Raw genomic sequence first — 26,851 nt, 5'->3', positions numbered from 1 at the left:
CTGGTGTCGGTCAAATTTCGACAGACAGAGAGATGGTGATGACCTACACGAAGTTGAATCTGACTTCTTTAGATGGTACTGGGGATGCTCTTGACTTTCTGGAAGAGTTTGAGTACAATAGTCAGAGAATTCAAGCTACTGAGCGTCAATCAGTGATGCTTGTGGAGATGTCGCTGAAGGGTCCAGCTAAGGACTGGTTTCGCGATAACATCAGGCCAGAGTGGCTACATTGTCTTGGGCTGATTTTGTGAACAGGTTCGGAGGTTACTATCTACCCTTCTCTGTTACTGAGAATTTCAGAGAAAAGCTGCTAAGTTTGAAGAAAGGGGATAGATCAGTGATAGACTATACTACAGAGTTTGTCCGTTTGGGGCGGTTTGCTACAGATTTACAGGGTGATCGAGGGCGAGTGAACAACCGCTATATTAGGGGTTTAGGCTCGGAATTTCTCCCTTTGCTGATAGGGGCAGACATGGAGTTTTCTCGGGTAGTGGATAGTGCTCGACGGATGGAGAATTCGTTGATTCAGTTTGGGACGATCTCTGACCCTTTCCAGAATTAGAAGGGAAAGAGTGATCTTCCTAGTGGGGGCAACAGGCCCCAGCGCAACATGGTAGTGGGAACTACTACAGTGGCTCTTCTCATGCCAATAAGGGGAGTCGCCGTACACATAACAAGGGGAGGCATAGTACTATGAATGCTCCGTACAGTTCTAGTAGCAGTGGGAGTAACCGTGGTTCAGGACGCGGATACAATGGTGGATCGAACATTCCGTTCTGTCAGTATTGCAGACGCAGGCACTATGGTCAGTGTCAGTTAGCTCTTGGAGATTGTTTCTCTTGTGGCCAGCCGGGTCATTTTTCCAAGGAGTGTCCGACATCTGGGCAGCAGATGTCTAACTCCAGTACGGCGCAGTCGTCTTACCAGCAGCAGAGACCTGCGTTTACACAGTCTGTAGGGTACTGTCAACCTGCATCATCTTTTGATGGCCAGCGGGGCCGAGGTTCTGGTGGCAGAGGTTTTGGTGGCCGTGGTAACGGTGGTAGAGGTTCCAACAGTTATGATACTGGGCATAGTTCTCAGCAGCAACCGCAGGGTCAGGCCAGAGTGTTCGCACTTACTCCTCAGGATGCGCGTGCATCAAATGCTGTGGTGAAAGGTACCATTCCGATTTCTTTTACTAGTGCTTTGGTATTATTTGATGCGGGTGCAACCCATTCGTTTGTGTCTACGTGTTTTATGGGGAAATTGGGTATTGCACCATCTGTTTTGAGTGAGCCTCTAGCAGTGTCTACTCCTATGTCTGAAGGTGTAGTAGTGGACGTCGTTTATCCTTCTTGTCCATTGGTTATTCAGGGTAGAGAATTATGTGCTGATTTGATTGTGCTTGACGTTCTTTCTTTTGATGTTATCTTGGGAATGGATTAGCTGTCACGCCACTTTGCTTCTATTGACTGTCGAGGGAATTCAGTCGAGTTTCGGATTCCAGGTGATCTACCTTTTTCCTTTCAGGGAGAAAAGGCAGAGACACCTAAGAATTTGATTTCCGCCATCAAGGCGAAGCAGATGTTAGTCAAGGGTTGCCAGGGTTTCCTTGCTGTGGTTCGTGATTTAGAGGTTGGTAGTGGTGATAAGCATAGTGTTCCGATAGTGAATGAGTTCACTGATGTGTTTCCAGAAGAATTGCCTTGATTACCACCTGACCGTGAGATTGAGTTTTGCATTGATGTTGTTCCTGGTACAGCTCCGATTTCGATACCGCCGTATCGGATGGCTCCTGCAAAGCTGAAGGAGTTGAAGGACCAGTTACAAGAGTTGTTGGATAGCGGGTTCATCAGACCGAGTACTTCTCCATGAGGTGCTCCAGTTCTGTTTGTGAAAAAGAAAGACGGTTCCTTTCGACTGTGTATCGACTACAGACAGTTGAACAAGGTTACTGTCAAGAACAGATATCCTCTTCGTCGCATCGATGATTTGTTTGACCAGTTGCAGGGTGCGAAGTGTTTTTCCAAGATTGATTTAGGTTTGGGTATCATCAACTTCGGATCTGTGATGTAGATGTGCCTAAGACTGCTTTTCGGACGCGGTAAGGACATTTTGAATTTCTGGTTATGTCCTTTGGTCTGACAAACGCACCAGCAACGTTTATGGATATGATGAACAGAGTGTTCAAGCCGTTTTTGGATCAATTTGTTATCGTCTTCATTGATGACATTTTGATCTATTCTCGGAGTGAGGAGGAGCATGCTTACCATTTGAGGACTATACTACAGACGTTGCGTGAGCATCAGTTGTATGCTAAGTTCTCAAAATGTGAGTTCTGGTTGGATCAGGTTACCTTTCTAGGACACGTGGTGTCGAAAGATGGGATCAAGGTTGATCCGAAGAAGATTGAAGCGGTTATGGATTGGCAGAGGCCGAGGTCAGTTACCGAGATCAGAAGTTTTCTGGGTTTAGCTGGCTACTATCGTCGGTTCGTGCAAGATTTCTCCAGAATATCTGCACCGTTGACTAAACTAACACAGAAAGGTGTTAAGTTTGAGTGGACTGACAAGTGCGAGGCGAGCTTTGAGAAGCTCAAGGAGATTTTGACTACAGCTCCGGTTTTGGCATTGCCTTCTGGTATTGTGTGTTCCAGATTCAGATGGTTTGAGGGACCAGATTCTGGAGGAAGCACACAAATCTGCTTATAGTGTTCATCCGGGTTCTACTAAGATGTACCATGATCTTAAGGGTACCTACTGGTGGAGCGGAATAAAGAAGGATGTTGCTGAGTATGTTTCTAAATGTCTGACTTGCCAGCAGGTGAAGCTGGAGCATCAGAGGCCTTTTGGCTATCTACAGCCACTACCTATTCCAGAGTGGAAGTGGGAGCGGATTGCTATGGATTTTGTGGTTGGTTTACCATGTACTCAACAGGGGTACGATTCCATCTGGGTTATAGTTGACCGTATGACCAAGTCAGCTCATTTCCTTCCGATAAAGGTTTCGTATACTGCTTCGAGGTTGGCTCAGTTGTACATCGACAGGATTTTAAGTTTGCATGGTGTACCGGTTTCTATTATTTCAGACAGAGGTTCTGTGTTTACTTCGAGGTTCTGTAAAGCGTTACAGGAATCCTTGGGTTCTCGGTTGGATTTCAGTACAGCTTTTCATCCTCAGACTGACGGTCAGTCTGAGAGGACTATTCAGACGTTGGAGGATATGCTCAGGATGTGTGTTCTCGATTTTCAGGGTAGCTGGGATACTCATCTACCGTTCATTGAGTTTTCTTACAACAACAGTTATCACGCGAGTATCAAGATGGCGCCGTATGAGGCTTTGTACGGGCTCAAGTGTAGATTTCCTATCTGTTGGGAGGAGGTCGGAGAGCGTAAACTCTCAGGAGCTGAGATTATTAAGATTACCTCAGAGAAGGTACCGTTGATCAAACGGGGGTTAGAGACTGATTTTAGTCGGCATAAGAGTTATGCTGATCCGAAGAGTAAAGACATTGAGTTTCATGTTGGTGATTTTGTGTTTCTTCGGGTTTTGCCTATGAAAGGCGTGGTTTGTTTTGGTGTCAAGGGAAAGTTGGCACCGAGGTATATTGGTCCTTATGAGATTTCAGAGAGGATTGGAGCTGTGGCTTATCGTCTGGTTCTGCCCCCAGACATGTCTTTAGTACATCCCGTGTTTCATGTTTCTATGTTGAGAAAGTGTATTTCTGATCCTTCACACGTGATTATGCCTCAGAGTGTTGAGATTAACCAGGAGCTATCCTATGAGGAACAGCCAGTTGAGATTGTGGATACGCAAGTGCGTAAGTTGCGGAACAAGGAGATTCTGATGGTCAAAGTCCTCTAGCGCAATCATTCTGTTGAAGAATGTACTTGGGAGACCGAGTCGGATATGCGGAATCGCTATCCTTTTCTTTTTCCGTGAGGTACGATGCTTTATTTTTCTGTGATTTGTTTTATGATTTTTACTTGTGTTACGTGTTGTTCTGGTGTAAATTGATTATCGTGTTAAAATTCGAGGACGAATTTTTAATTAGTTGGGGAGAATACAATATCCCGTAAAATTTTAAATTATTTTTTTTATTTCCGACGTGGTTCTGGGTGTGTTTTGAGGAGTATTTTAAGTTTCGTGAATAGTTCGTGGTTTGATTCATTTTAGGTTCGATTTAAAAAAAAGATCCTTGAGTTGTGGTTCAACCAAAAGGTTGAACCACAAGCGCGCAAATCAGGTCTCAATTGAGACCTGAAAAACGCGCTGGGTCTCGTTCGAAACTGTGAGGTTTCGAACGAGACCTCATGTCTCAAACGAGAACTCAGCCTTTTGGCTGAGTCTCGTTCGAGACAATAACAGCCCATGGTGAGCCGGGTGACTGCAACTCTTCCACCCCGTTTTTGACCTAGATCCGTGCAGTATTTAAAAACATTTTCTTGACAGAAAATCTCCACCACACTTCACTTAAACCCTAGCCACCATCCTCTTGCTCTTTCTCTGAGAAACGAAGCTGTTATCGACCTCCAAAGTCGCTTTTAAACGTCCTTATGTTTTCTGATTCGTTCTTGCTCGTTTGTTGATCGAAATCAGAATCGTTTGATCCTAGAGAATCTAGACTCACGTACCTACGATTCCCCATCTCGTTTTCGTTGAACGGTACGTAATCGACCTCGTTTTAATCGCCGTTCGGTTATCGTTTTCTTTAGTTTAAAAACTGTTCTTGATTTCTTATGGCTTCTGCCGATGTTACCATTCCATGTTGATGATTTTGTTATGTTATTAGGATCCATAATTGTTAGAACCAATTTATTGTATTGATTAAGCCGTGTTATTCCGTTGTGTGAATCGTCGTACGGTTTATCTCAATTGATTATCCACCATTGTTAAACCTTTTTTTTGCTTATAAATACCGAGTATTATGTGTCCATTGATCAAGGATTGTTTGGATTGAGTAACGTGATTGTGTGTTTAAGGGATTTTTGTGTTACGGTTTATGAATATAATGCGTTGTTCTTGGCGGAAATTTCGTGTTTGGTTTCCTATTGAAACGTTGCCTCTGTTCGTGGCATGGGAAATTAGTTTGCTCTTTAGGTTGAAGATGATGGCTAAATAGCCATTATGGTTATCAAATTATTTTGACTAAAACAAATGAGGCCCTTTAGTTATTACCATTGAATTTGTTTAATAATAACTTTTGAATTTAGATATGGTTATAAGTAATATATTTAAAACGATGGGTATTTATAATTAAGCTAATATAATTACTCGGGTAATTATAATTAATTTCAAATTTCAAATTGGTATAAATTGGCTAATTTACAATTTAGCCCCTAAATGTTTTTAAAACTTATTTAATTAAGTTTTTGGTTAGTAACTTTATATTTTGTTTTAATTATAAACAAAAGCAATTAAATTGATTTTGGATATCAAATTGGCTAAAGTACAGCTTAGTCCCTAATTGGCTAAAGTACAGTTTAGTTCCTAATTGGTTAAATTACATTTTAGCCCCTAAACTTTTATAAACTTAAAATGATTAGATTTTCGGGATGTAACTTGGGTTACTTAAATAAGAACTTATTGAGTTCCGCTTTTAAAATGGATAATTATTTTATTGAATAATTTTATAAATATAAACTCGGGTTTATATTGATAAATGTTTTGAGTCGGGTTAAACTTGGTCACCCGACAAGTGAGGTTAGCTTGGTAGTTAATGATAACTCGGCTAACCCACTATTTGAAAATTAATTATTATTTAAATATTATTAAATAATATTTGTAAATCAGATTTTAAACGAGAACTCAATAAACTTTTATTAATTGGGCTTTATTACCTACTGGTATTTTTGTGTGTTCTGGCTTGTTTTATTCCGACGTGCTATTTGTACTAGTCCTATGTGGTGTCTAGTACTCTCTAGAGTTAGAGTCTTTTTTAATAGTTATTTTATTTGTTTGGACCCGTCTGTTGTTAGTGCTCTAGAGGCGAACCAGGATTAGTTGCTTGCCGGTATTCACGTGGATTAGGAAACAGTGAGTTTGTACTTACTATTTACCGCTTTATTAAGTAAATTGTTATTTTAATATTAAATATATATACTGTACGTATATTTCGAACTGTTTTTATACTATGGCTTCTAGTTGGAACATGCTACCTAATGGGCATCATTAGGACTGCGTGCGCACTGGTATTGATCTGGGTAAGTTATATATGGAAATGTGGTAACTCGGTGTGGGCGTAGCTCTCGGGACCAAGTGGAGTAACTCGGTGTAGCTCAGCTCTCGGGACTCTGGTATAAGTGTGGTCAGTGGTAACTCGGTGTAGCTCAGCTCTCGGGACCATACCTAATTGATTATGATATTTATTTAAAATTGTGGATTAGGGTTCCAACTATTATTCGTAATATCGTAGTTATTAAATGTTTTAAACGGTTTTAAAGGTTTCCACTTAATAAATGTAGATAGTGGTATAAACTCATCTCAGTATATCTAACCCCGTTGTTTTCCCAATTTTTCTCAGGGTTATGATCTGAGAGAGTCTGGTGATCTCCGCATTTACTTTTCCTCGGAGGTTCCATTTATTTTTGATAAACTGTCAAACTATTTTATTCTTAGACCGCAGTAGTTGACTAGACGTCTTTATTTTATTTTAGTTGTTGTCGGATTGGTCCGACTGGATTATTATTGCTTTGGCATGATACATTATTATTCAGAATTATTTATGTTAAGCCGAATTAATATTATTATTGGAAAGCATGTTATTTTAATTGTTGAATATTATAACTGCTAGATTTAGGCTGAAGTCTCGATTGCCCCCAGCATTGGTTTTCTGCAGGTTTAAGTGTTTATATGTTAAATGAAATGCTAGCTATGTGTTTTGGTACTACATTATCCATACCCTAGCGCCGGTCGCGATTCATGAAAATGGGTCGTGACAGAACAAATGGAACTTGTCTTAAGTTCAAAAGCAACGAGGAATAGACGAACGACACGCGGCATAAGTAAAAAAATGAAAATCTTGCTGAAGAAGCAAAATGGAACGCCAGCATATGAATCGACTCGGCTCAAATAGAGCTAAATTTACCAAGGAATAAATAGCATGACTTCAGCTCACTTGCGGGGGGGGGGGGGGCTAATGATGGATACCAAATCCTACTATTAGTACTGTGGAGCCGAGTCTCAGGAGATCCACTCTCGGACGATATTGGATTCCTGCCAAAAGGGCTAAGCCGGACGAAACCGGTGGCCGAATCCATGAGATCCGCCTCGACTGGAATACAATCTCTATCCGCAAAGATAAATACCAAATCCCTGAGGACTTGGACAAAGCGCGTCGACCCTGGAATTCGGACAGATCAGCAGATCTATGAAAATTCTCGAATATCTCTCCTATTTGGACACAACCTCCAATTTAGGAAGATAACTTCTAACTTAGGAAGACGCTCCTAAATATGACTCTAGTCTGAATAAAGGAATCACACTTCTAATCAGGGTCAACCCCTACTAAATAGGAATCACTTTCCTATTCCATATCTACAAGGTATACATTCGACTACTATAAAAAGAGTTTGAGGTATGCCTAAACACACAACTACATAACATATTACAATTACAATACTTTCTTAAACTCAATACTGACTTAAGCATCGGAGTGCCCATCGGACAACCACCGTCCGATGAGCAGTCTAACCCCCTGTTTTGCAGGTCAAAGGCTATCAAAGGAAATTCATGACCCGTCACGAAGGCCGGATCCATCAATTATTATTATGAAAGTAGTAATGAATTAAGATAAGTATAAAGTTTAATTGATAATTACATAATTATCTATAAAATACTGATAATTATGAAATGAATATGTATATGAAAATACTACTTGAATCTATATAATATAATTGAAAGGACCAAAAAAAGCATTTTTATGAATTTACAACTTAAACAAACAACTTATTTAATTTAAAAGTTGTTATTAATATATAATTCTTATTAGATTTCCAACTTAAATAAAAATACTTATATGAAATGAGTATTTTAATAAATTCTAAATTAAAATAAAATATTTATTTCATGTTAAGAATTATTACTAATAAAATAAATCAGTAATTTTTAAAATTGAATAAAATATTTATTTTAATAAATTCTACATTAAAATAAAATATTTATTTCATCTTAAGAACTATTATTAATAAAAAAAATCAGTAATTTTTTAAATTGAATAAAATATTTAGGCTTAATAACGAAAAAAGGCCAAGCCTTTGAATTTTTTTTACAAAAGTTCAAACCTTTTAAGAGTTTCTGTTTCGTCCTGAAACGCAATTTTTTGTTTCAAAAATGTCCAAACCTTTCAAAAGTTTATGTTTCGTTCAGAAATGCAAGTTTTCGTTTCAAAAATGCCCTGAAACAATTTAAAGTTTGAGGATATAAACATTTTTAGAGAAAAATATAAGAATTTATTTGCACTTTTAACCTAGTGTTTGCAATGGTGGATTACGTATGGCACGCCACATAAGCCCCACATGAGGAAAAGCGTGTGTTTTTCAGGGTTGGACATTTTTAAAATAAAAACCTGCATTTCAGGACGAAACAGAAACTTTGAAAGGTTTGAACTTTTGTGAAACTTTCTTATAAGGTTTGGCCTTTTTTCGTTATTTGGCCAAATATTTATTTATTAGTTGATTAATTATTGATGGATTCAGAGTCTCCGGCGACGGGATTGAACCTGCAAAATAGAGTAGATGTCTAATCGGACTGATTTTTCCGATTAAATCTCCGATGCTTAAGTCAGTATTGAGCTTAAAACGGACTATGTCAATGTAATTGAGCTATATGAACGTACCTTGACCCCTTTTATAGTTAAGAGGGAATGACTTGTTTGAGTACATTAAGGAAAGTGATTCCTTTATAGAAGTTGGATTAGCATACGGGCGAGATCCCTAATTTGTGGGAGAGAATCTCGGTTCCGCCTTATTAGGGAAGAGTCCCCTGATGGAGGTCTTCCCCTATTTGTCTTGTATTCTAATTAGGAGAGTATCTCCGCATCAATATATAGAGTATATCCTTGCCGATCTTGTATCTAAGTAGTTATGTGATCTCCTTTGTGAGATTCACAAATACAGGGATTGCCTTTGTCGATGTTACCGAGTCCTGAAGGATTCGGTCTTCGTTAGTTTGGCGAAGGTCGTGTGAACTATATTTCGAGGCAAGCGAGTCATTGAGGATTCAGAAAGCCGACACGTCCAACCATGGTGATGCATGTTGGGGTCCTAAGCGACCTTCTGTTGGCGAGTTTATTGGACTGGCCCAATGCTAGGTGTGTGTGTTGAATTGTGTTTCCATCACTAGTCCCCTCGCAGGTGAGCTAATGTCAGAGTATTTATTCTTTTAATCTTTTGCTTGTTGCTATTCTTGATTTGGGCAAGACGTTGTATCTTCTGTTAGGTCGTTTCAGATTCTCGAGGGACGACACCTGTCATTTTTTACGCCACGTGTTGGTTTTTTAAGGTTTCATCTCCTCAATTCTCTAAACGCAATCATTGCGTTTATGGGGATTAGTTACTCTCTATTTTAGGTCGTCTTCTCCATTTGTTATTCAAATTTTTCTTCTCATTTCTTATGGAGTTCTTCTTCATCTTATTATTTTTTCGTTCTTAATTTTGTGAGATTTTACTTGGATTTTTTGCGTGACCTACTGCATTTGCTTTTCTCAGGTACGTTTTGTTCCTTTCTTGCTTATTTTGTTTGGTTATTCTTCTTTTCTGGGGGTCTGTTCTTGCTTATTTTTGTGTTTTGATTTGAATTCTCTCTTTTTAATCGTTTTTGCTGGTTTTTCCCTTCCTTATTTCCCTCGATCTTTAACAATGTCTATGGGGTCTTTTAAGTCCTATCATCGTAAGTCGGTCATTGAGGAAATGGAGGAAATCTTCTTTTTTGAGTTGTTAAATACCGAGGCCTGTAACATTTGTGAGAAGTATTTCATTCCTCCTAGTTTTAAGGTTTCAACCACTGGGTACGTAGTCACTCCACATCGATATTTCGGTTCTTCCCTTGAAAGTATGTTATTGGAGGCTAGTTTCGAGACATGTCTGAGGTTATCACTAGACCCTTTTCTCTTTTTTTTTGTCTGCCAGGAGTTCAAATGTCCTATTGTTCAATTGCATCCTCATACGATTCGTGTCATAGTCTCGTTTGTTGAAATATGTAGGCTTTGGGGTCATACCCCTTCTCTAGCTATTTTGTGTCATTTATGTTTATTAGAAATTTTTTATGGTTATTTCATACGAGTCCACCCTATTCCTGGGTGATCTTTCTTTTCTTTTTCTCCCTTGGGAGATTGGATGGGCAAATTTTTCTTTGTAAAGCACGCATTTGCCTCTGCCGATCTTCCTAAAAGATTACGCGTTTCCGATTCTTTTTTGTACCTCCTCCTTTGTCTTGTCTCGGGTCGGCCTTAGTTGGAGAACTGATATCCGAGTTTAGCGAGGCGAAACCCCTAAAGGCAGTGTTGTTTAATCAATTTTTGAGACATCGGTGGTTGTCTTTGGAGGATCCGCCAAAAAGTCTCTCCGATGCCGACTATGATCTAGTCGGAGGTATTAATTTTTTTTTTTTGCTTTGCTTTGTAGGATGTGATCTTATTTCAATATTCTTCTTTATGAATTCATAGTAGATATGTTTGTTCCCATGGGGGAAGACAAAGGAGACTTTCTTCCCGGGACCTCTGCTCTTAAAACTGATTTAGAAGTTGTGGAGATACTTGATAATCATGTTTTGTCCGATGACGCCGAGGTTGTGATCGAGGAGCCTGAGCAGGCTTCTCTTAATGCTGTCAATACAGAGACTCCAGTGCAGACAATCCAACTTCCATCCTCTGAAATGTCGGATCCTGAAGAATCTTCCAGGAAACGAAGGAGAGCTATAAAAGCTATTTCGCCTGTGTTGCCTGGAGAGATACCTGATTTCTCAAGCTGGGTTCGGGAGAATAATCCTCCTTGATTGTGCAATCCTGACATTATGGATGGCTTTTTAGGCAATTATTTGATACCAGATGATTTTCAGGATCTCAGGGAACAGAGGGATGACGATCTATTTGGAATTGCTTGCTTTGACAGCCTTGCAGCAATTCTCCCTTTTATTTTCATTTTTGTTTGTTGTTTTTTTTTGTTTGATAGGGCTCTTTGTCTTTTTAGGTGGTGCAATCAATATTAGTTTTGGAGGAACGTCGTCGGTCAACCCTTGTTGAGGCTAATCGCCTTGCCGATTTATATAAGGAGGCTCAGGCGGAGGTGATCCGTCTTCGGGAGTCTTTAGCGGAGCATAATGCTTTGGCTACGCAGCTTATTAAAGTAGAGGCCGAGAACGAAGTGAAACTGAAATATCTTCAGTTGAAATCTGCAGCTTTTACTAAGAGAATTTCTCAGTGTATCGATGATAATCTCATTCTTTTTCGTGAGAGGGATTCTTTGAGGGCCGAGGTTGAGACGCTCAAGACTCAGCTTATGGATTCCAAATCATTTTTCACGGAAATTGCTAGACAAGCATCGTCATGCGATCTGGACCAAGCTGCGTGAGCAATATCCTGGTATTGATTTATCGGGGGTGGATCAGCTTGCTCCAAGGGAGTTGGGTGTTGAAGTTAAAGAAAAACTTGGTAAGAAAAAAAGCTAATGCTTTGACAAAGTTTTATGCCGAAGCGAGAGATCTGGATTTTTGTATTTTTCTTCGGCGAGTCTACACATGATCGTCTTTATGTAATGTCTTAATTATATGAATATGCCCTTATATCGGTGCTTTCTTTTTTATTTATCAACTATATCATTTTTCATTTCTTTGAACTTGGTCGAATGAACAATTGTTTTTATTTTGCTAAATTAATTTGAACTCTTGCCTTGTTTTTTGATTTCGCTAAGTTAATATGGACTCTTTTGCTTTATTGCGGAGTTAAACTAAAATCTTTTGCTTTATTTTTCAGTTAATCTAAATTCTTTTTCGTTAATTTTGGATTTCGCCGAGTTAATCTAAACTGTGCTTTGTTTTTAATTTTGCCAAGTTAATCTAAACTCTGCTTTATTTTTTATTTTACCGAGTTAATCTAAACTCTTTTGCTTTTGATTTTCGAGTTAATCTAAACTCTGTTTTTTTAATTTCACCGAGTTAATCTAAACTCTGTTTTGTATTTATTTCTCCGAGTTAATCTAAACGCTTTGGCTTTTGATTTCAGCGAATTAATCTAAACTCTACTTTGTTTTTGGTTTCGCCGAGTTAATCTAAACTCTTCTTTGTTTTTGATTTTGTCGGACCGTGGTTCTTATTTTTGTTGAATATGGGTGAGAAGACTTCCATCTTTATTAATGATAAATTTTTTTACAACCATTATCATAAAATGAAGACATTTATTGGGAATTCAAATCGCATAAATATAACTTCGCCTTCTGCGGACGACTTCAATTTTTCTTCTCTGCTTTTGCCTCTTCATTCTTTTCATCCTTGCTGTCTTAGAGGTCTTCAATTGACTCATCATAATATTTTTTCGCGGCCATCTGATTGTCTCTCAGAGTGATCACTCCACTTTCGGAGGGAATTTTCATTATCAATGCCCTGATGCTGGTTACGAAGCTGAGTCATGGAGAAACGGTCTTCCCATGATTGCATTGTATGAGAGATCCATATACACTATATTGAATAGTGTTATGATCTTTTTATTTATTTCATCTCTTTCCCTACCATTACTGTTAGGGTTATTGCGCCAATGGGTTGATAGGTGGGCCTCCCAGACCTGAGAGCGGTATTGGTACCCTTTTCAGCTTTGCCGCTGTTCCTCCCAAACATTTATAGTCGATGTATGTCATTAAATTCATAACACTTCCTTCATCTATGAGGATTATCTTCATGTTCTAATTTTCGATCACCGTGGTGATAACTAGGGCATCGTTGTAGGGAGTTTTGACATGTGCATATTCGTCCATGTCGAAAGTTATTGTTGGAATCATAGTTTCTTTGATGCTTAAGACCTCCTTCCTCTGTTTTTTTAATTTAAAAGCTGCTGAAACATCCTCCGTTGATCATGTGAATTGTCCCATGATCTTGCTTGGTCTTTCGTCTTCTTCCTTCTTTTCTTTTGATTTTTCATCTCTGCTCATTTTTTCTCCTCTCTCGTCCTTTTCGCCCTTCCTGACAAATTTTTCCAGTTTTCCGGTTTCAATCATTATTTCAATTTTGGCTTTCAGGCCTTGGTAGTCCTCCACGTCATTCCCATGCTCGTCGTGGAATTTACAAAATCTCCTCGTATTTCACGACTCCGCTTTCATCTTGGGGGGCCATCTCATATCTCTTGCATTCTCTTTGATCCATATCATGACCTCTGTTTTATTGGTGTTTAGTGGGGTGTAGTTGTTTTCTTCGTCTCTGCTGTCTTGGCTACCTTCGTGTCTTAAGTATGGCGCGAATCGCCTGCTATCGTTATGTCGGTGGCTTTTCTTGTCCGATCTATATTTCAGTTTTTTTTAGGCTTTTCTGCCTTTGGTTCTTTCGCTTTGGTTTCTTTTCCTCTCAATCATCTGCGTCCTTCATCGAGTGCAAAGAACTTTTTGGTGATGCCTATTAGATTGGAGAAAGTAGTTGGTTTGTTGATCAACGGCTTGTCGATCAGTCTACCGAACATCGTTCCTTCCCTGAGTGCCTCGGTGGCTATATCGATATTCAAATGGTCAATTTTCATTGCTTCTTTGTTGAACCTTTCAACATAGTTTCTCAGAGTTTTCCCCTCCTCTTGAACACACGTTTGCAGCACGCTGCTTGTAGTTTTAGCGGGCATGTTTATTAGATGTCTGCTTACGAATTCGTTAGATATTGCTGTATAGTTCTTGATCGATCTGGGTTTCAATCTGCAGAACCATAATTGTGTTGTCCCAGTAAGAGTGGTGGTGTACACGCAACATAACACAGCATCGCTTACGCGAAGTAGGCCCATCAGGGAATTGAACTTGGATGATTGGTCTCTTGGGTCGCCTTCTCCTTTAAAAATCAGCAGGTTTGGAAACTTTAGATTGTTAGGAATCGTTTCCTCCATGATATCGATCGAGAAGGGTGAGTCTTTTAGCTTTAGATTGCCAAGTCGAGTTCCTCGCTTTTCATGTTTCATACAATTTGGCTATATTTTCTTCTAAATCTTCGTCTGTCACTATTGTGGCTATCTTTTTTTTACTTTTTAATGATTTATGCTCTTTTTTATAGATTTTTTTCTAGTGTTTTTATCGTATTTTTAGTGTATTTATAGTGTATCTATGGTGTTTTTATTAGTGTAACTATGATGTATATCTATAGTGTAATTATGGTGTTTTACAATGTAAATATGGTGTATATATAGTGTAACAATTATATATATATAGTGTATCTATCGTATTTTTATGGTGTGTACTATAAAAAAACTACAAATTACCATAAATAGACTAGAAAAAACGGCATAAATACACTAGCAAAACATTAGAAATACACAATAAATACACCAGAAATACACTATAACATAAATACACCATAAAACAATGCAAATACATCATAAATACACAAAAAATACACTATACGTTAATACACCATAAAAACACTGCAAACACACCATAAATCAATTCGTTGTTTACAAAATCAGTAGCATTAAAATAAAAGAACAAATTTATGAATAAGAGAAAGACAGTAGAAGAATTTTATAACAAAAAAAACAATAAATCTATAATAATCTACTTACAAAATATCCAAATCATTATAAAAAACATAAAAAAACTATAAAAAAAAATCTAAAAATGATGTCGAGTAACAATCAGAAGAAACGCGATGACGAAAAAATCAATGAAAGAATCGCGCGATGAGAAATCTACAAAAACATACGATAGCGATAAAACAACGAGAAAGCGATGTGCGGCGGAAATAGATTAAGAGGAGTGCGGACAAAAAAAAAAGAGAAAATTTTCAAATAAAAATAGAGAGAGAGTGCAGCTTGTGTTGAAAGGAATGAAATGATAACCTAAAATGAGTTGAGCCTTTTATATAGAGTATGGTATTTTTGTAAATATGTTTATTATTACTGTACCGTAGAAAATTATGGAAAGATTGTGTAAAAAGTGATAAATGCTTTACAAATAATCCCATAATTTTATTATAAATTACATACATATATCACTCGATATTAGAATAATTAAAAAAATATAGTTAAACCTAAAATGAGATTTTCTAATTTTAGAAAAGAAAAATTAATTAACTAAATTAAAATTTATGAAAAATATGAAGTATTTAGGGTCAATAGTGTTGGGTTTTTTAGGTTCTTAACGCAGCGGAATTTTAATTTTTTTATCTAAAACCCAAACCAAGATCTATGTAATTCGAATAAATAGATTAATAAAAGAATTAATACTTACTTGTATGTCGAATTCAACAGTAATGTAGGAAGGAAGGAGGTGGTTCACTTTGGTGATATCTGGCCTCGGATCAGAAACGCCTCCAAAAGAATGCGTCCTCTACGAGTATCCACACGAACAGACATTAGCCAAAACTAGTGCTTGTGTGCTAGCACTATTACTTCACAAGCAATTTCGAATTTTAGTGATTTAGTGAATAATGAATTTCGTCCTTCTCAAACATATTCCTTAGTGTGTATTTATAATCATACAACAACACTCGGGTTTGAGACAAATTCGTATTTCAATCTCATTGCAACTCTTACAAGTTTATGTTTATCAAAAACTTCTTTTTGATAATCACCCATATATATTAATTATTATATTTATTATCTTCAAAAATAATAAATTAAGAAAAACATTTATCCTTAAATTTCGAATTAATATATATATATTACGAATTATATATATATATATATATATATATATATATATTATAATTAATCACTTAATCACTTAATCACATTGGGCTTGTACAACCCATAACTGTTTTGGGCCTGTTCTTAATGTGCGACCCTATAGGTTCATATAACGTTGGCAGTAGGCTTGAAATCCCTATTTCAGCCCACAAGTCATAAGTGGCCTCTAGCAAGACATTATTACTACCCAAGTTATACGAATATCGACAATCCGATTTAACCATTTACAATAATATTTTAATCCCTTTGTCTCTCGATATCCAGATTGAATATAAGGCATAGTCCTGTCATCCTTATAATATTCAATCATTAGTTTCTTGACTCTAAGTAGACTGAAAATGATAACTCTTTATCAATTCATTTAGCATGGCCATGTATTTCCTTCAGTCTATCTTCTTCAAGGGGCCCATAGATATCTTATTCAAATAAATGAGGGACAAATTTCTTCTCAGTCACTCACATTTCTCACATAGTTACTTTCATATCCAATGACAATTTATTCCATTATCCTGTTAAAGATAATGTAAGACTGTATCAAAATATGAAATAGCTATGTAGAAATCCATGATGATTTCAAGGTCAAAGGATTATACTAATAGAACTGTTATGAGAATTACTTATGACAGTGATTTATGTAGTATTCTCATAGTGGGTCATCCAGTGCCTTATTTCTCAAATAGCACCTATGATTTGACTTAATATCTCATATACATGATTAGTAAAATATAATTATCAGTCAATATCATACTAGTCTCAATGTTCTATTAAGACTAGGGATAGATGGTATATAATTCTTTTATAAAACCTAAGGGTTCTACTATCAAGTCACATACTTGATGACCTTAGAAAGAATTAACCATTCAAATATTTTAATCATTAATATAAAATGATAAAAACTGCCAGTCAATAAATAACAAAATGATAAAGTTAAAACATTGTCAAACATGATTGACCTATTGCATATCACTAACAAATAGTTCATTGGCTCTTATGTTTTTGTTTGGTTCATGATGGAAACATAATTTAACACACATATCCAGCATTGTGCCCAACTCAATAAGGACTCGCTAACAGAGGGTCACCCAGGACCCTAACATGCATCAACACGACTGGACGTATCGGAAGGCCGAATCCTCAGTGTTTCGTCCACCTCGAAAAAAAGTTCACACAACCAGAACAAGAAAGACTGATCCCTCGAGGACTCGGTAACATCGACAAAGGCGATATCTGAAGATGTAAATCTCACTAAAGAGATCACGTAACTACTTAGCTATAATATCAAAATGGATATACTTAATCTACTAACGCGGAGATACTCTCCTAATTAGAGTGCAAGAAAAATAAGGGAAGACCTCCATCAGAGGAATCTTCCCTGATAAGACGGAACAGAGATTCTCTCCTATAAATTAGGGATCTCGACCCGTATCTGATCCAACTTCCATAAAGGAATAACTTTTCTTAATGGACTCAAACAATCAAACCTCATCAATATAAAAGGGGCCAAGGTACGTTCACATGTCCAAATTACATTCATTCAATCCATCTTAAGCTCAACATTGACTTAAGCATTGGAGCATAATCAGACAACTAGTCCGAATAGCCATCTATCCTATTTTACATGTCCAAGCCCGTCGCCGGAGATCCAGAATCCATCAATTGGCGCCGTTTGTGGGAAAGTTCAAACTAAAACTTCATTCGTAGGAGCTTTCTGCGAATAAATAAATTCATTGAAGGATGAATTCCGAGAGAACAAACCTAACCATCAAAGGTTTAAAGCCTAAAGAGAAGCAACCAAAGGATCCAAATCAAGTGAAAGCTACCATCAGCCCTTCTCCAACGCTTCCAGAAGGCGGGAGCGTGACACCGATATGGGAAAATACTGGTCTGACCTCGACAAGTGCTCTCAAAATAGCGGAACACACGAGTGCAACTCCGGGGTATCAAACCCAACACATAAGGGGTGTGGCCCCAATCTCTTTCCCGTCCTTGGGTGAAAAGGGTGCTGATCAAACTATCACACCAGAAATATTTCACTAGCAGATGTAAAAAATGTTAGAACAATTCCAAACGAATTTGGATAAAATCGCGGAGGAGGCATTAAAGGCAACCAAGACGCATATAAAAAGCATGAACCTACAGCGAGAAGAGTTCATGACCCCTCCCCAATGGGAAATAAATGAAGAAACCAGAGGAATACCAAGAAGAGAAAAAGAAACACTAATGAGAAAGGAAACAACGCCAGACAAAAGAAAAATAGAAACGAGAATCCCAATCACCAGCGAAAACAAACAAACGCATCGGGAAGGCAAGAAGAAAGAAATAATGCAAAAGCTGACCAACAGAACACGCCTGTAAAGGAGAGGCAAAATCGACCCAGAGACAATACATGCCGAAGAGGCAGACTCAGAGCTGATATGAGGACCGAGATGATGAAGAAAGACACCTTCCCAGGCGTGGAGACGAAGGGAGGAATCATCCCAGAGAAGGGAATGAAGGAAGGAATCGCCCCAGAGAGGAAAAAGAAAAATTAAATCATCATGGGAGCACCGTTGAAGAAGAAATCTCCGCACGAAGCAGGCGGACAGAGAGACAACAAAAGTCCCAAACAAAAAAGAAACACCAAGATGACGAAGAGGGAGAATCCTCCGAATCCCCCTAGCAAAACCACGTGTTATAATTAACCTAACTAATTAACTAATGGATGTTTATTAAGCAAGCATAAAGAACACGTAGTCGTTAACTCACTCTCGTGTTATTAACTCCTACGTTGATGATTAAGGGTCTATTTTATTTCAATTCTCTCAAATTCCAATTAAAACAAAAAACAGTAGTTTAGGTGATCAAATTAAACTAAGCATTAAGAATATTAATCAACACGCAATTATGACAAAAACCCATTAACCCAATTTGATTAACTACGCATAAATCCAATTAATAATCCCCGAAGATGGGTTTAACTACTCATATTCAAAGTTGAAACGATAGAATAAAGAGAATTCATAGTAATTAGGATAATAATGAAGTAGATCTCTCTGAAATTATCGTACCTTAATTGCATAAAAGTCTCAAATCAAACGAAGATTGAAAATCAGAATAAAAGTAATCAAATCGAAGAACAATAGAAATCTCTAAAACTATGGTTTATGTCTAAGTAATAATGAATCCAACCCTTTACAAGATGTTAATTGAGCTATTTATACGTATATACAATTTAGGTCTATGTATAATTTCGAGCTCAATGTAATGTCTAGAATGCTCTAGGACTTTAGTCTTTAACTCGGAACTCGTAAGGCCAAATTTGTAAATTCAGTGCGCATGAACAGGTAAGTACATGTTCGTGTAATGAAGTACACGTTCGTGTACTCCATTGAAGGTTGAATGTACACGTTATCACGTTTGTGTACACTTTGACTTATGCAATTTTCCACTTTTCTTTTCCTGAATTCATTAACTCTCTTCGGCCTAAATACACGTTAGTGTATATTGAGTAGTGCACGTTTGTGTACTTTGTATTTTAGCTGAAATCCGCTCTTTTTGCTTCGTGGTTCTGCCTTGACCCATTCCAATGTCCGGCAACCTCTGAATTACATTCAAAATGCTCCAAATTACGCCATACTTACACATTTTCCATGAAACACTCAAAACGATAATAAATGTCCATATAAACATAAAAATCAATACAAATATGCAAATATCGTATCAAAAGCACACCTAAATGTATGGGTATTTCTACTCCTATCAAACATCCTCACACTTACCTTTTGCTTGTCCTCAAGCAAACGCATAATAATGTCATACCACCAAACAGATAACCTTACCAGAATATACGAAACTAAAGAATTTTCATACTCCCCTAGATAATGAATCGGTCAAAATATAAGCGTTTAAACCGAACAACATAGAGAGAATAACATCAAATAACAGTGCTAGATGCTCACACATGAACTAATAACACCGAGACTACTCAAATGTACTCGCTCCTGCATAACTTCTAAATCACTCCGATCACTAGGGCAGTTTAAACAATCTGAGAACAGTATTGAAAATCAGGCTCTGAGCGGAAAAATAAAATGAATAGAAAAACGATAAAAATCACGAAACATGCATCTCACAAGGTACTCTCGCACACACAAGTGTTTAAGGGTAATAAAACTGAAGCTCTCCTGCCAATACATGCAATTCTACCGTAGGTTTGCCAATAGTCCACAATTCCACTACTAATTAAATCAAATAACTAGAATCAAAATGATGTTTTCAGGGTTGTAATGGGGCTTAGGTCAGGGTATGATACAGGTAAACAAACAAGATTAAATTGACTTGACAAAATCACTCTAATAGCAGGAACTAAATTAATGAAACACAACTCACTAGTAAAATTAATCTCTTTCTCTTTCACTTTTTATCCCTTGAGTTCATTTTTTTTATTTTAAATTTTTATCTTTAAAGCTCTTTTTTTTCTTTTTCTGTTTTTCCTTTCTTTTTCTTAGCTTTTTCAGCTCTTCTAACTTTCCTTGAACTTCAAAGGCAGCAATATATAACATAAGATATCATAAATAAAATAAAGTCGAGCTGAGGATGTTATACATCCTCACACTAGTTCCTTGGACAAATCATAACTTTGTCAAGCCAAAAGGGTAGAAAGAGGAATATGAGAAAAGGTAATGTGCAACAGTATGTGTAACAATAAATAGGCTAAGGATCAACTTGATTAACTAGGGGAAATCGGGTAGGCTTTTTAAGTGGTCTGAAGAAGTGGATAATCCTAGGTGCTATTAATCACTTTCAAGTTATTCAACCAATTTTTGCAATTTTACTGCGGACACCTGGGAAATTCTAGAGAATTAACAAATATTGACTCACACCACAATAAAATGAGACATAGAAAATATATGCTCAATAAGGCTCAAAATCATCTCAAAAATTGGGTTATTGTCCCGTGTTTTTCTATACACCCTGTTTTTTTTTATGTCAAGAAACCGAGATTTTATGAAAAGGCTAAAATGCCAGACAACAACAACCTACAACTTCTAATACAAGCTGTTACACCCAACAGATATTTACATTAGTATCTAGCTTAAGATTTAGTCTACAGCAAACAGCAAATCTAACTTTCTTAATAACATCACTGTCCTTCGGCCTGCATCCTTTGAAGATAGCATTATTCCTCTCCATCCAGATGAAGTACACTGCTGCACAAAAGGCCAATCTGCACAGCCTATTACTCACACTTCTCCCTTTAAATTTCCTGGCAAACCAGCTAATCTCTCTACTCCATCTTAATGGACTTCTGAGAATGCCACAACCTCTAAGAACTCCTCTCCAGACAACATCAGAGAAGTTGGAGGAGAAAAACAAATGAGAAACAGTTTCAACTTCATTGTTGCATAAGACACAGCAAGGACTGTTAACAGACCCCCACCTGAAAAGCTTATCCCTTGTGTTCAGACCTTTCTGAATAGCAATCCAAGTGATGGAACTATAACGAGGGATACTAGGTCCCTTCCATAATAAGGAGGACCAAGAAACCATTTGAGAATCTAGAAAGAGGAAATTCCAGGCTGCTTTAATAGTAAAGAACTCTTTCTTGAGAACCATTACCTTGTCATTCCCCTGTCTGTTTGTTGCAAAAATGTTTCTGATAAACTCACAGACATGTAAAGTCACCTCATCTGCTGCATCAGGTAATATCCTGTTCCCATTCTTGATGAGGTCAGAAGTTCTAGCATCTTTGGGAATATCTGCATCCTTCGTACTGATACCAGGAAAAGTGTCCAGAACAGATTTCCCATGAACCCAAGGATCAAACCAGAAATAGGTGTCCCTTCCATTCCCTACTATGTACTCAAAGAGATCCTTAGCTAGACTTCTCAACTTGACTAAGTTTCTCCAGCTCCAAGAAGCTTTATAAGGCTTTGTGATGCCCAAATAGCTAAGTTTTTTAAGCTTATTTTGGATAACCCAGTGAGGCCAGAGAGAGCACTTATTAGTGAGCATTATCCAGACCTGCTTCATAACTGCTGCAGTATTCCAAAGGTCAACCTTCTTGATCCCTAAACCACCACTCTTCTTTTTCTGGCACACTGTTTCCCAAGCAATACCTCCATACTTCCTGCCAGAAGAGCTACCTTTTCATAGGAAGGACCTGCATATCTTCTCAATCTCCTTTGTTATAGCTTTTGGAATAATGAAAATCTGGCTCTAGTAGGAATGTAAACTCATAAGAACTGAATTTATAAGTTGTAATCTGCCTGTATAAGACAAGTATTTCATATTCCAGGAAGTTATACGGCTGGTGATTTTAAGAATGACTACTTGACAATCTTCTTTAGTAAGCCTTCTGGAAATCAGAGCCATTCCTAGGTACTTTACTGGAAGATAACCTTCTCCAAACTCCATATAATCTAGAATGTTCCTTTTTTGATCATCAGGGACATTGCAAAAGAATATGGAGCTTTTGTCTTTGTTGACAGAGAGGCCAGACACCTCCTGAAAATGGTTCAAACCATCCTTCAGACACTTAGCTGAATCCAGATCTCCATGGCAGAAGAGTAAAAGATCACCAGCAAAGCTAAGATGGTTAAGTTTGACAGTCTTACACCCTCTATGATGCTTGAAAAGGACCCTGCTTCCTATCTCAGATAAGTGCCTTGACAAGTAATCCATGACTATCACAAACAAGGTGGGGGAGAGGGGATCTCCCTGTCTCAAACCCCTGCCACCCTTAAAATAACCATACAAAGATCCATTGATGGAGACTGAGTATTTAGGGGTTCTTACACAGATCATAATCTAGTCAATAAACCTCCTAAGAAAATGGAGTCCCAGCAACATCTCCTCTAGAAAATCCCACTCAATTGTATCATAAGCTTTCCTTAGATCTACTTTCATGGCACAACTTGCTACACCCCTATCATTATGGTAGTCATGCACAAGCTCATGAGCCAAAAGGACATTATCAATTATCCTTCTTCCTGGGATAAAAGCACACTGGCTTTGATTTATTAAGGGGCTAATGCATTTACTAAGTCTAATAGCTATAACTTTAGTAATGCATTATAACAGGACATTACAGCAAGCTATCGGTCTATAATCATTTAAACTACTAGGAGAGGAGGTTTTAGGGATAATGGAAAGAGAAGTAGCATTCACCTGACCTAGCAGCTTTCCTGTATAAAAGAACTCCTTCACAGCTTCAATGACATCTCCACCCACTATAGCCCAATTCTTCTGAAAGAACAGACTGGAGTATCCATCTGGCCATGGGGCTTTTTCCCCATTTATGGAGAACATAGCATTTTTAATCTCTTCTGAGGTAACTTCTAAAACAAAACTGATAAAGTCATTCTCTCCCAGTTTAGGACCTCTATCAATGATGTTGGGATCTATGTGCATTCTCTGATTAGACTTCCCGAATAATTTTTCATAAAAATCAACCATTGCAGAGCTTATATCTTCCTGAGACTTCAGCTCATTTCCATTAGCATCAATAAGATTTGTAATTCTGTTTCTACATCTTCTGACTTTAACAGAGTTATGGAAGAATTTATTATTGCTGTCTCCTAGCTTCAACCAAGAGATTCTAGACTTTTGTTTAAGAAACTTTTCTTCTGCACATAGACAATTCCTATAATGAATAGAAACTGCTCTTTCCTCCAAAAGCAAGTCCTCATTTAAAGGATTCTTCTGAAGATTGTTCTGTAACTCCTCTAGTAGCTTCCTACTCTCCTTAACTTTAAGAGATATCCCAGAGAAGTGGTTGAGGTTTAGATCTTTTAATCTGGTTTTTAAATTTTTAAGCTTCTGCACCAGTCTGAACATGGCACACCCTGCAACCTCCATATTCCAAGCCTCTTTCTTGTTAATAGAGACTATCAAAGGGGAGTGGTCAGAAACCCCTGTATTTAGAGCCACATAGTCTGAATCTCCATATCTATCTAACCACTCATAGTTAATCAAAGCCCTGTCTAATTTCCTCCAGATTCTGGCTTCTCCAGCTTGATTGTTAGTCCAGGTAAATTCACACCCAGATTTCTTTAGTTCACTGAGATTACAGTCATTAATGCATTGTAGAAACTCCTCTCCACTATGTTCAAAACTGTCATTGCCCCCAATTTTTTCCCCTGCATTAGAGATAGCATTAAAATCTCCCATGACCAACCAAGCTCCTTTGTTATGAGATCTAAAATTTTTTAGCTTCCTCCAAAGATCTTTCCTGGTATGCTCATCATTTGATCCATAAGCAACAGACCAAAATAACTCATTATCCTCCCATTTGACGTCACAATGAATACATTGGGCTGAGTAAGTAACATTACTTATTTGAATTACAACAAGATTAAAAACAATCCAGATTCTGCCTAATTCAGAAAAGCTATTATTATTTATGACATTCCAATTAGGAAGCTTACAACTCCTCCACACCTTATCAAAGTTAACTGGCCTTACTCTTGTTTCTAAAATCCCCATAGCACATAACCTCTTACTCACAATCAGATTTTTCATTTCTGATTGTTTTATTGGGTCATTTAGACCCCTTATGTTCCAAGTACCTATCATCCCCTATCAGGGGGTTCTCTCACCTTCAACACCTTCCTCCCATCCCCTATAACTCCCTTATCCTTCACTAGCATCCTCATCTGGCTACCATTAATAAACAAGATAGCTCCAGACATTATTTCACTAGGAGATTTTTTCTTTGCAATGACTTCTGTCCAGTTTTCCACAGGAGTCCCCAACTGTAGAGAGTTAGAGACATCCTCATTTCTCCCTGATATAGCCAAAACTATATCTTTATCTGCCTCCTTTTCCTCCTGGTTTTCCACTTCTTTGACTTTTGGCACCCACACCTTACTCTCCTTTTGTTGAACTTCGCAATGGAAAGCAGTATGACCAAATTTCTTACACTGATTACAGTAAGTTGGCATCCATTCATACAAAACTTGTTGATCAAACTCCATCCCAAATTCATCTATTAACTTCACATTCTTAGGCAAAATCTGGTTTATCTCTACTTCAACTAGGACTCTAGCAAAACTAAATTTAGATCTGTCCAGAGTACACTTGTCTGTATACAATGGTCTACCAATAGCACTAGCAATCTTGCTCAACATACCTGGTGACCAGAATTCAAATGGCAGATTTGTAAGCTGGATCCAGACTGGGAGCTTTTGGAAGGTAGTGTCATCTAGCACCATTCTAGGTTTCCACGGCTGAAGCAGCAACGGCCTCCTATCAAAAGTCAGGGGGTTTTCACTCAGAGCAGCTTGCTTTCCCTCCTCTGATTGAAAAACAAACAAGAAGAATTTCTCATCGAGCTGCTGGACTGAAAGTAATCCATCCTTATTCCACCTGTTATTTGCATAACTCCTGATCTTAAAAAAAATAGGTTTAAAGCCTACGACCGTTCTCACAATAGCATTTGTCCATCTGTTAATTTCTCCATTGATATCATATATATGGAAATTCACTACCGGATTCCCATCTTTCACAGAAGGAGGCACATAACTGAGTTCAGAACCTGCGTTTTTTGAACGATTTGACTCAAACAAACTCGTCCATTTCTTAGGCATTTCATCGAACATCTTGTTCTCCATCTGATCCTTCACAACTTCTTCTTCCTGACCTAAAACAACATCAGGAACCTCTACAGAAGCAATCGCAGCTTGTTCTTCCATCATTACTCCATTAATCTCTGGTTCAGTGTCCTGCAAAACCCTAGATTCAGTTTCTTCTTCTTGCAAAGTCATCTTGGTAACCGTTTTCTTTGTTTTTTTCTTAGCCATGCTACAAGGCGTACGTTAGTATTTTAGAGAGAATACTAACTTGCGCCTAAAGAAAAAAAACTTTTAACTTGCGCCCAATTCTTTATTTCTTCACACCCTGTTTAAATGCTCAGAAAATAAAATTTTCAACAAATTTCTTGCCAAGCTTTAATGCCCTAAATCACGACTTTCAACAGAAATCACCGTTTGCAAAGTATAGATTTTCACCTCAGTCCTATTAATTCATGTCGGCTAAAAGGCACGCTATTTAAATGTCATTCTCAACATGTTGTTAAAATATAAAAACCATAATTAACCAACTCATTAAATAGGGGAGACAAAAACACTAAAGTTTCAGCAATTCTAACAAAGCATTCTTAGGGTATAGGCAATAAGCACAAAAATAAGTGAGAATATCTTAAAAAATCATAGCACGTTAACATAACATTAAATAAGCTTTCGAGTACGGACTGAAAATAAAAATAAAATATAAAAGACACCACTAAACAACTAAAGAAAACACTGTTTTCTTCCCACCCTGACAAAAAGACTTTGCATTGTCCCCAATGCACAAATAAAACAAAACACACGATATAAAATAAAATAAAAGAAACAGAAAAAAAACTAAAAATAAAAAGGGTGAAAGGAAACAAAACACTCTCGATGTCCTCCGGTGGCGGCGGTGATGGATAATCGCCCTCGGGATGTGTAGCCCTCATATACGCCCACTGCATGCGGAAGTGAGCTTGTTGCTCTCTCAGCATCTGAATATCAAGCATGCTCCTCCGATAATCAGCTGCACTCTGTGGCTGTAACGCTACCTCAAATCCTGCAGGCACCTCAGTAGCGTGCTCCTCTAAATCATCCTGAGCCTGCTCCTCATCCTGCTCCTCTGGATCATCCTTTGCTGCCTGTCTGTGTGGCATCCCAACCTTCCTCCTAGTCGCCTCACCCCGCTCTGCTACCGTCTAAATCTTGCCCTTAGGGCCCAGAAATAAAGTGGCCTTCAGGTGTGCGATACTGAACCACATGGAAGACCTATGCTCCATCGTGTCACACTCAGCAGACGTATAAGCACCAAAACCTCAATAGCAATGTCTCGGACCAAATGTCCCATTCCAAAACATCAGGTTACCCCCCCTCCTGCTAGTCGAATCTCGCAGCATCACAAAAATCTGAAAACCCATATCAATCCTCAGGTGCGTATTAGGGTGCATCAAGCTGTTCAGAAAGAACAAGTCCTCTCTTT

General features: G+C 37.8%; 2 protein-coding genes across 2 annotated transcripts; both read right to left on the bottom strand.

The window, feature by feature from the left end:
• Positions 1-18,368: 18,368 nt before the first annotated feature.
• Positions 18,369-22,627, bottom strand: LOC126678260 (uncharacterized). The gene is made up of 6 exons (XM_050373161.1): positions 22,090-22,627; positions 20,932-21,966; positions 19,782-19,868; positions 19,600-19,694; positions 19,348-19,420; positions 18,369-18,496 (listed from the first exon to the last, which is right to left on the bottom strand). The coding sequence occupies exons 1-6, from the start codon at positions 22,625-22,627 to the stop codon at positions 18,369-18,371; spliced, it is 1,956 nt and encodes a 651-aa protein (XP_050229118.1).
• A 3-nt stretch (positions 22,628-22,630) lies between these two features.
• On the bottom strand, positions 22,631-24,343 carry LOC126678259 (uncharacterized). The gene is made up of 2 exons (XM_050373160.1): positions 22,902-24,343; positions 22,631-22,832 (listed from the first exon to the last, which is right to left on the bottom strand). The coding sequence occupies exons 1-2, from the start codon at positions 24,341-24,343 to the stop codon at positions 22,631-22,633; spliced, it is 1,644 nt and encodes a 547-aa protein (XP_050229117.1).
• Between the last annotated feature and the right edge of the window lie 2,508 nt (positions 24,344-26,851).

The sequence above is a fragment of the Mercurialis annua genome, linkage group LG4 (assembly GCF_937616625.2).
Source record: "Mercurialis annua linkage group LG4, ddMerAnnu1.2, whole genome shotgun sequence".
NCBI classification, from domain to species: Eukaryota; Viridiplantae; Streptophyta; class Magnoliopsida; order Malpighiales; family Euphorbiaceae; genus Mercurialis; species Mercurialis annua.
This window is presented reverse-complemented; position numbering and strand designations above follow the sequence as displayed.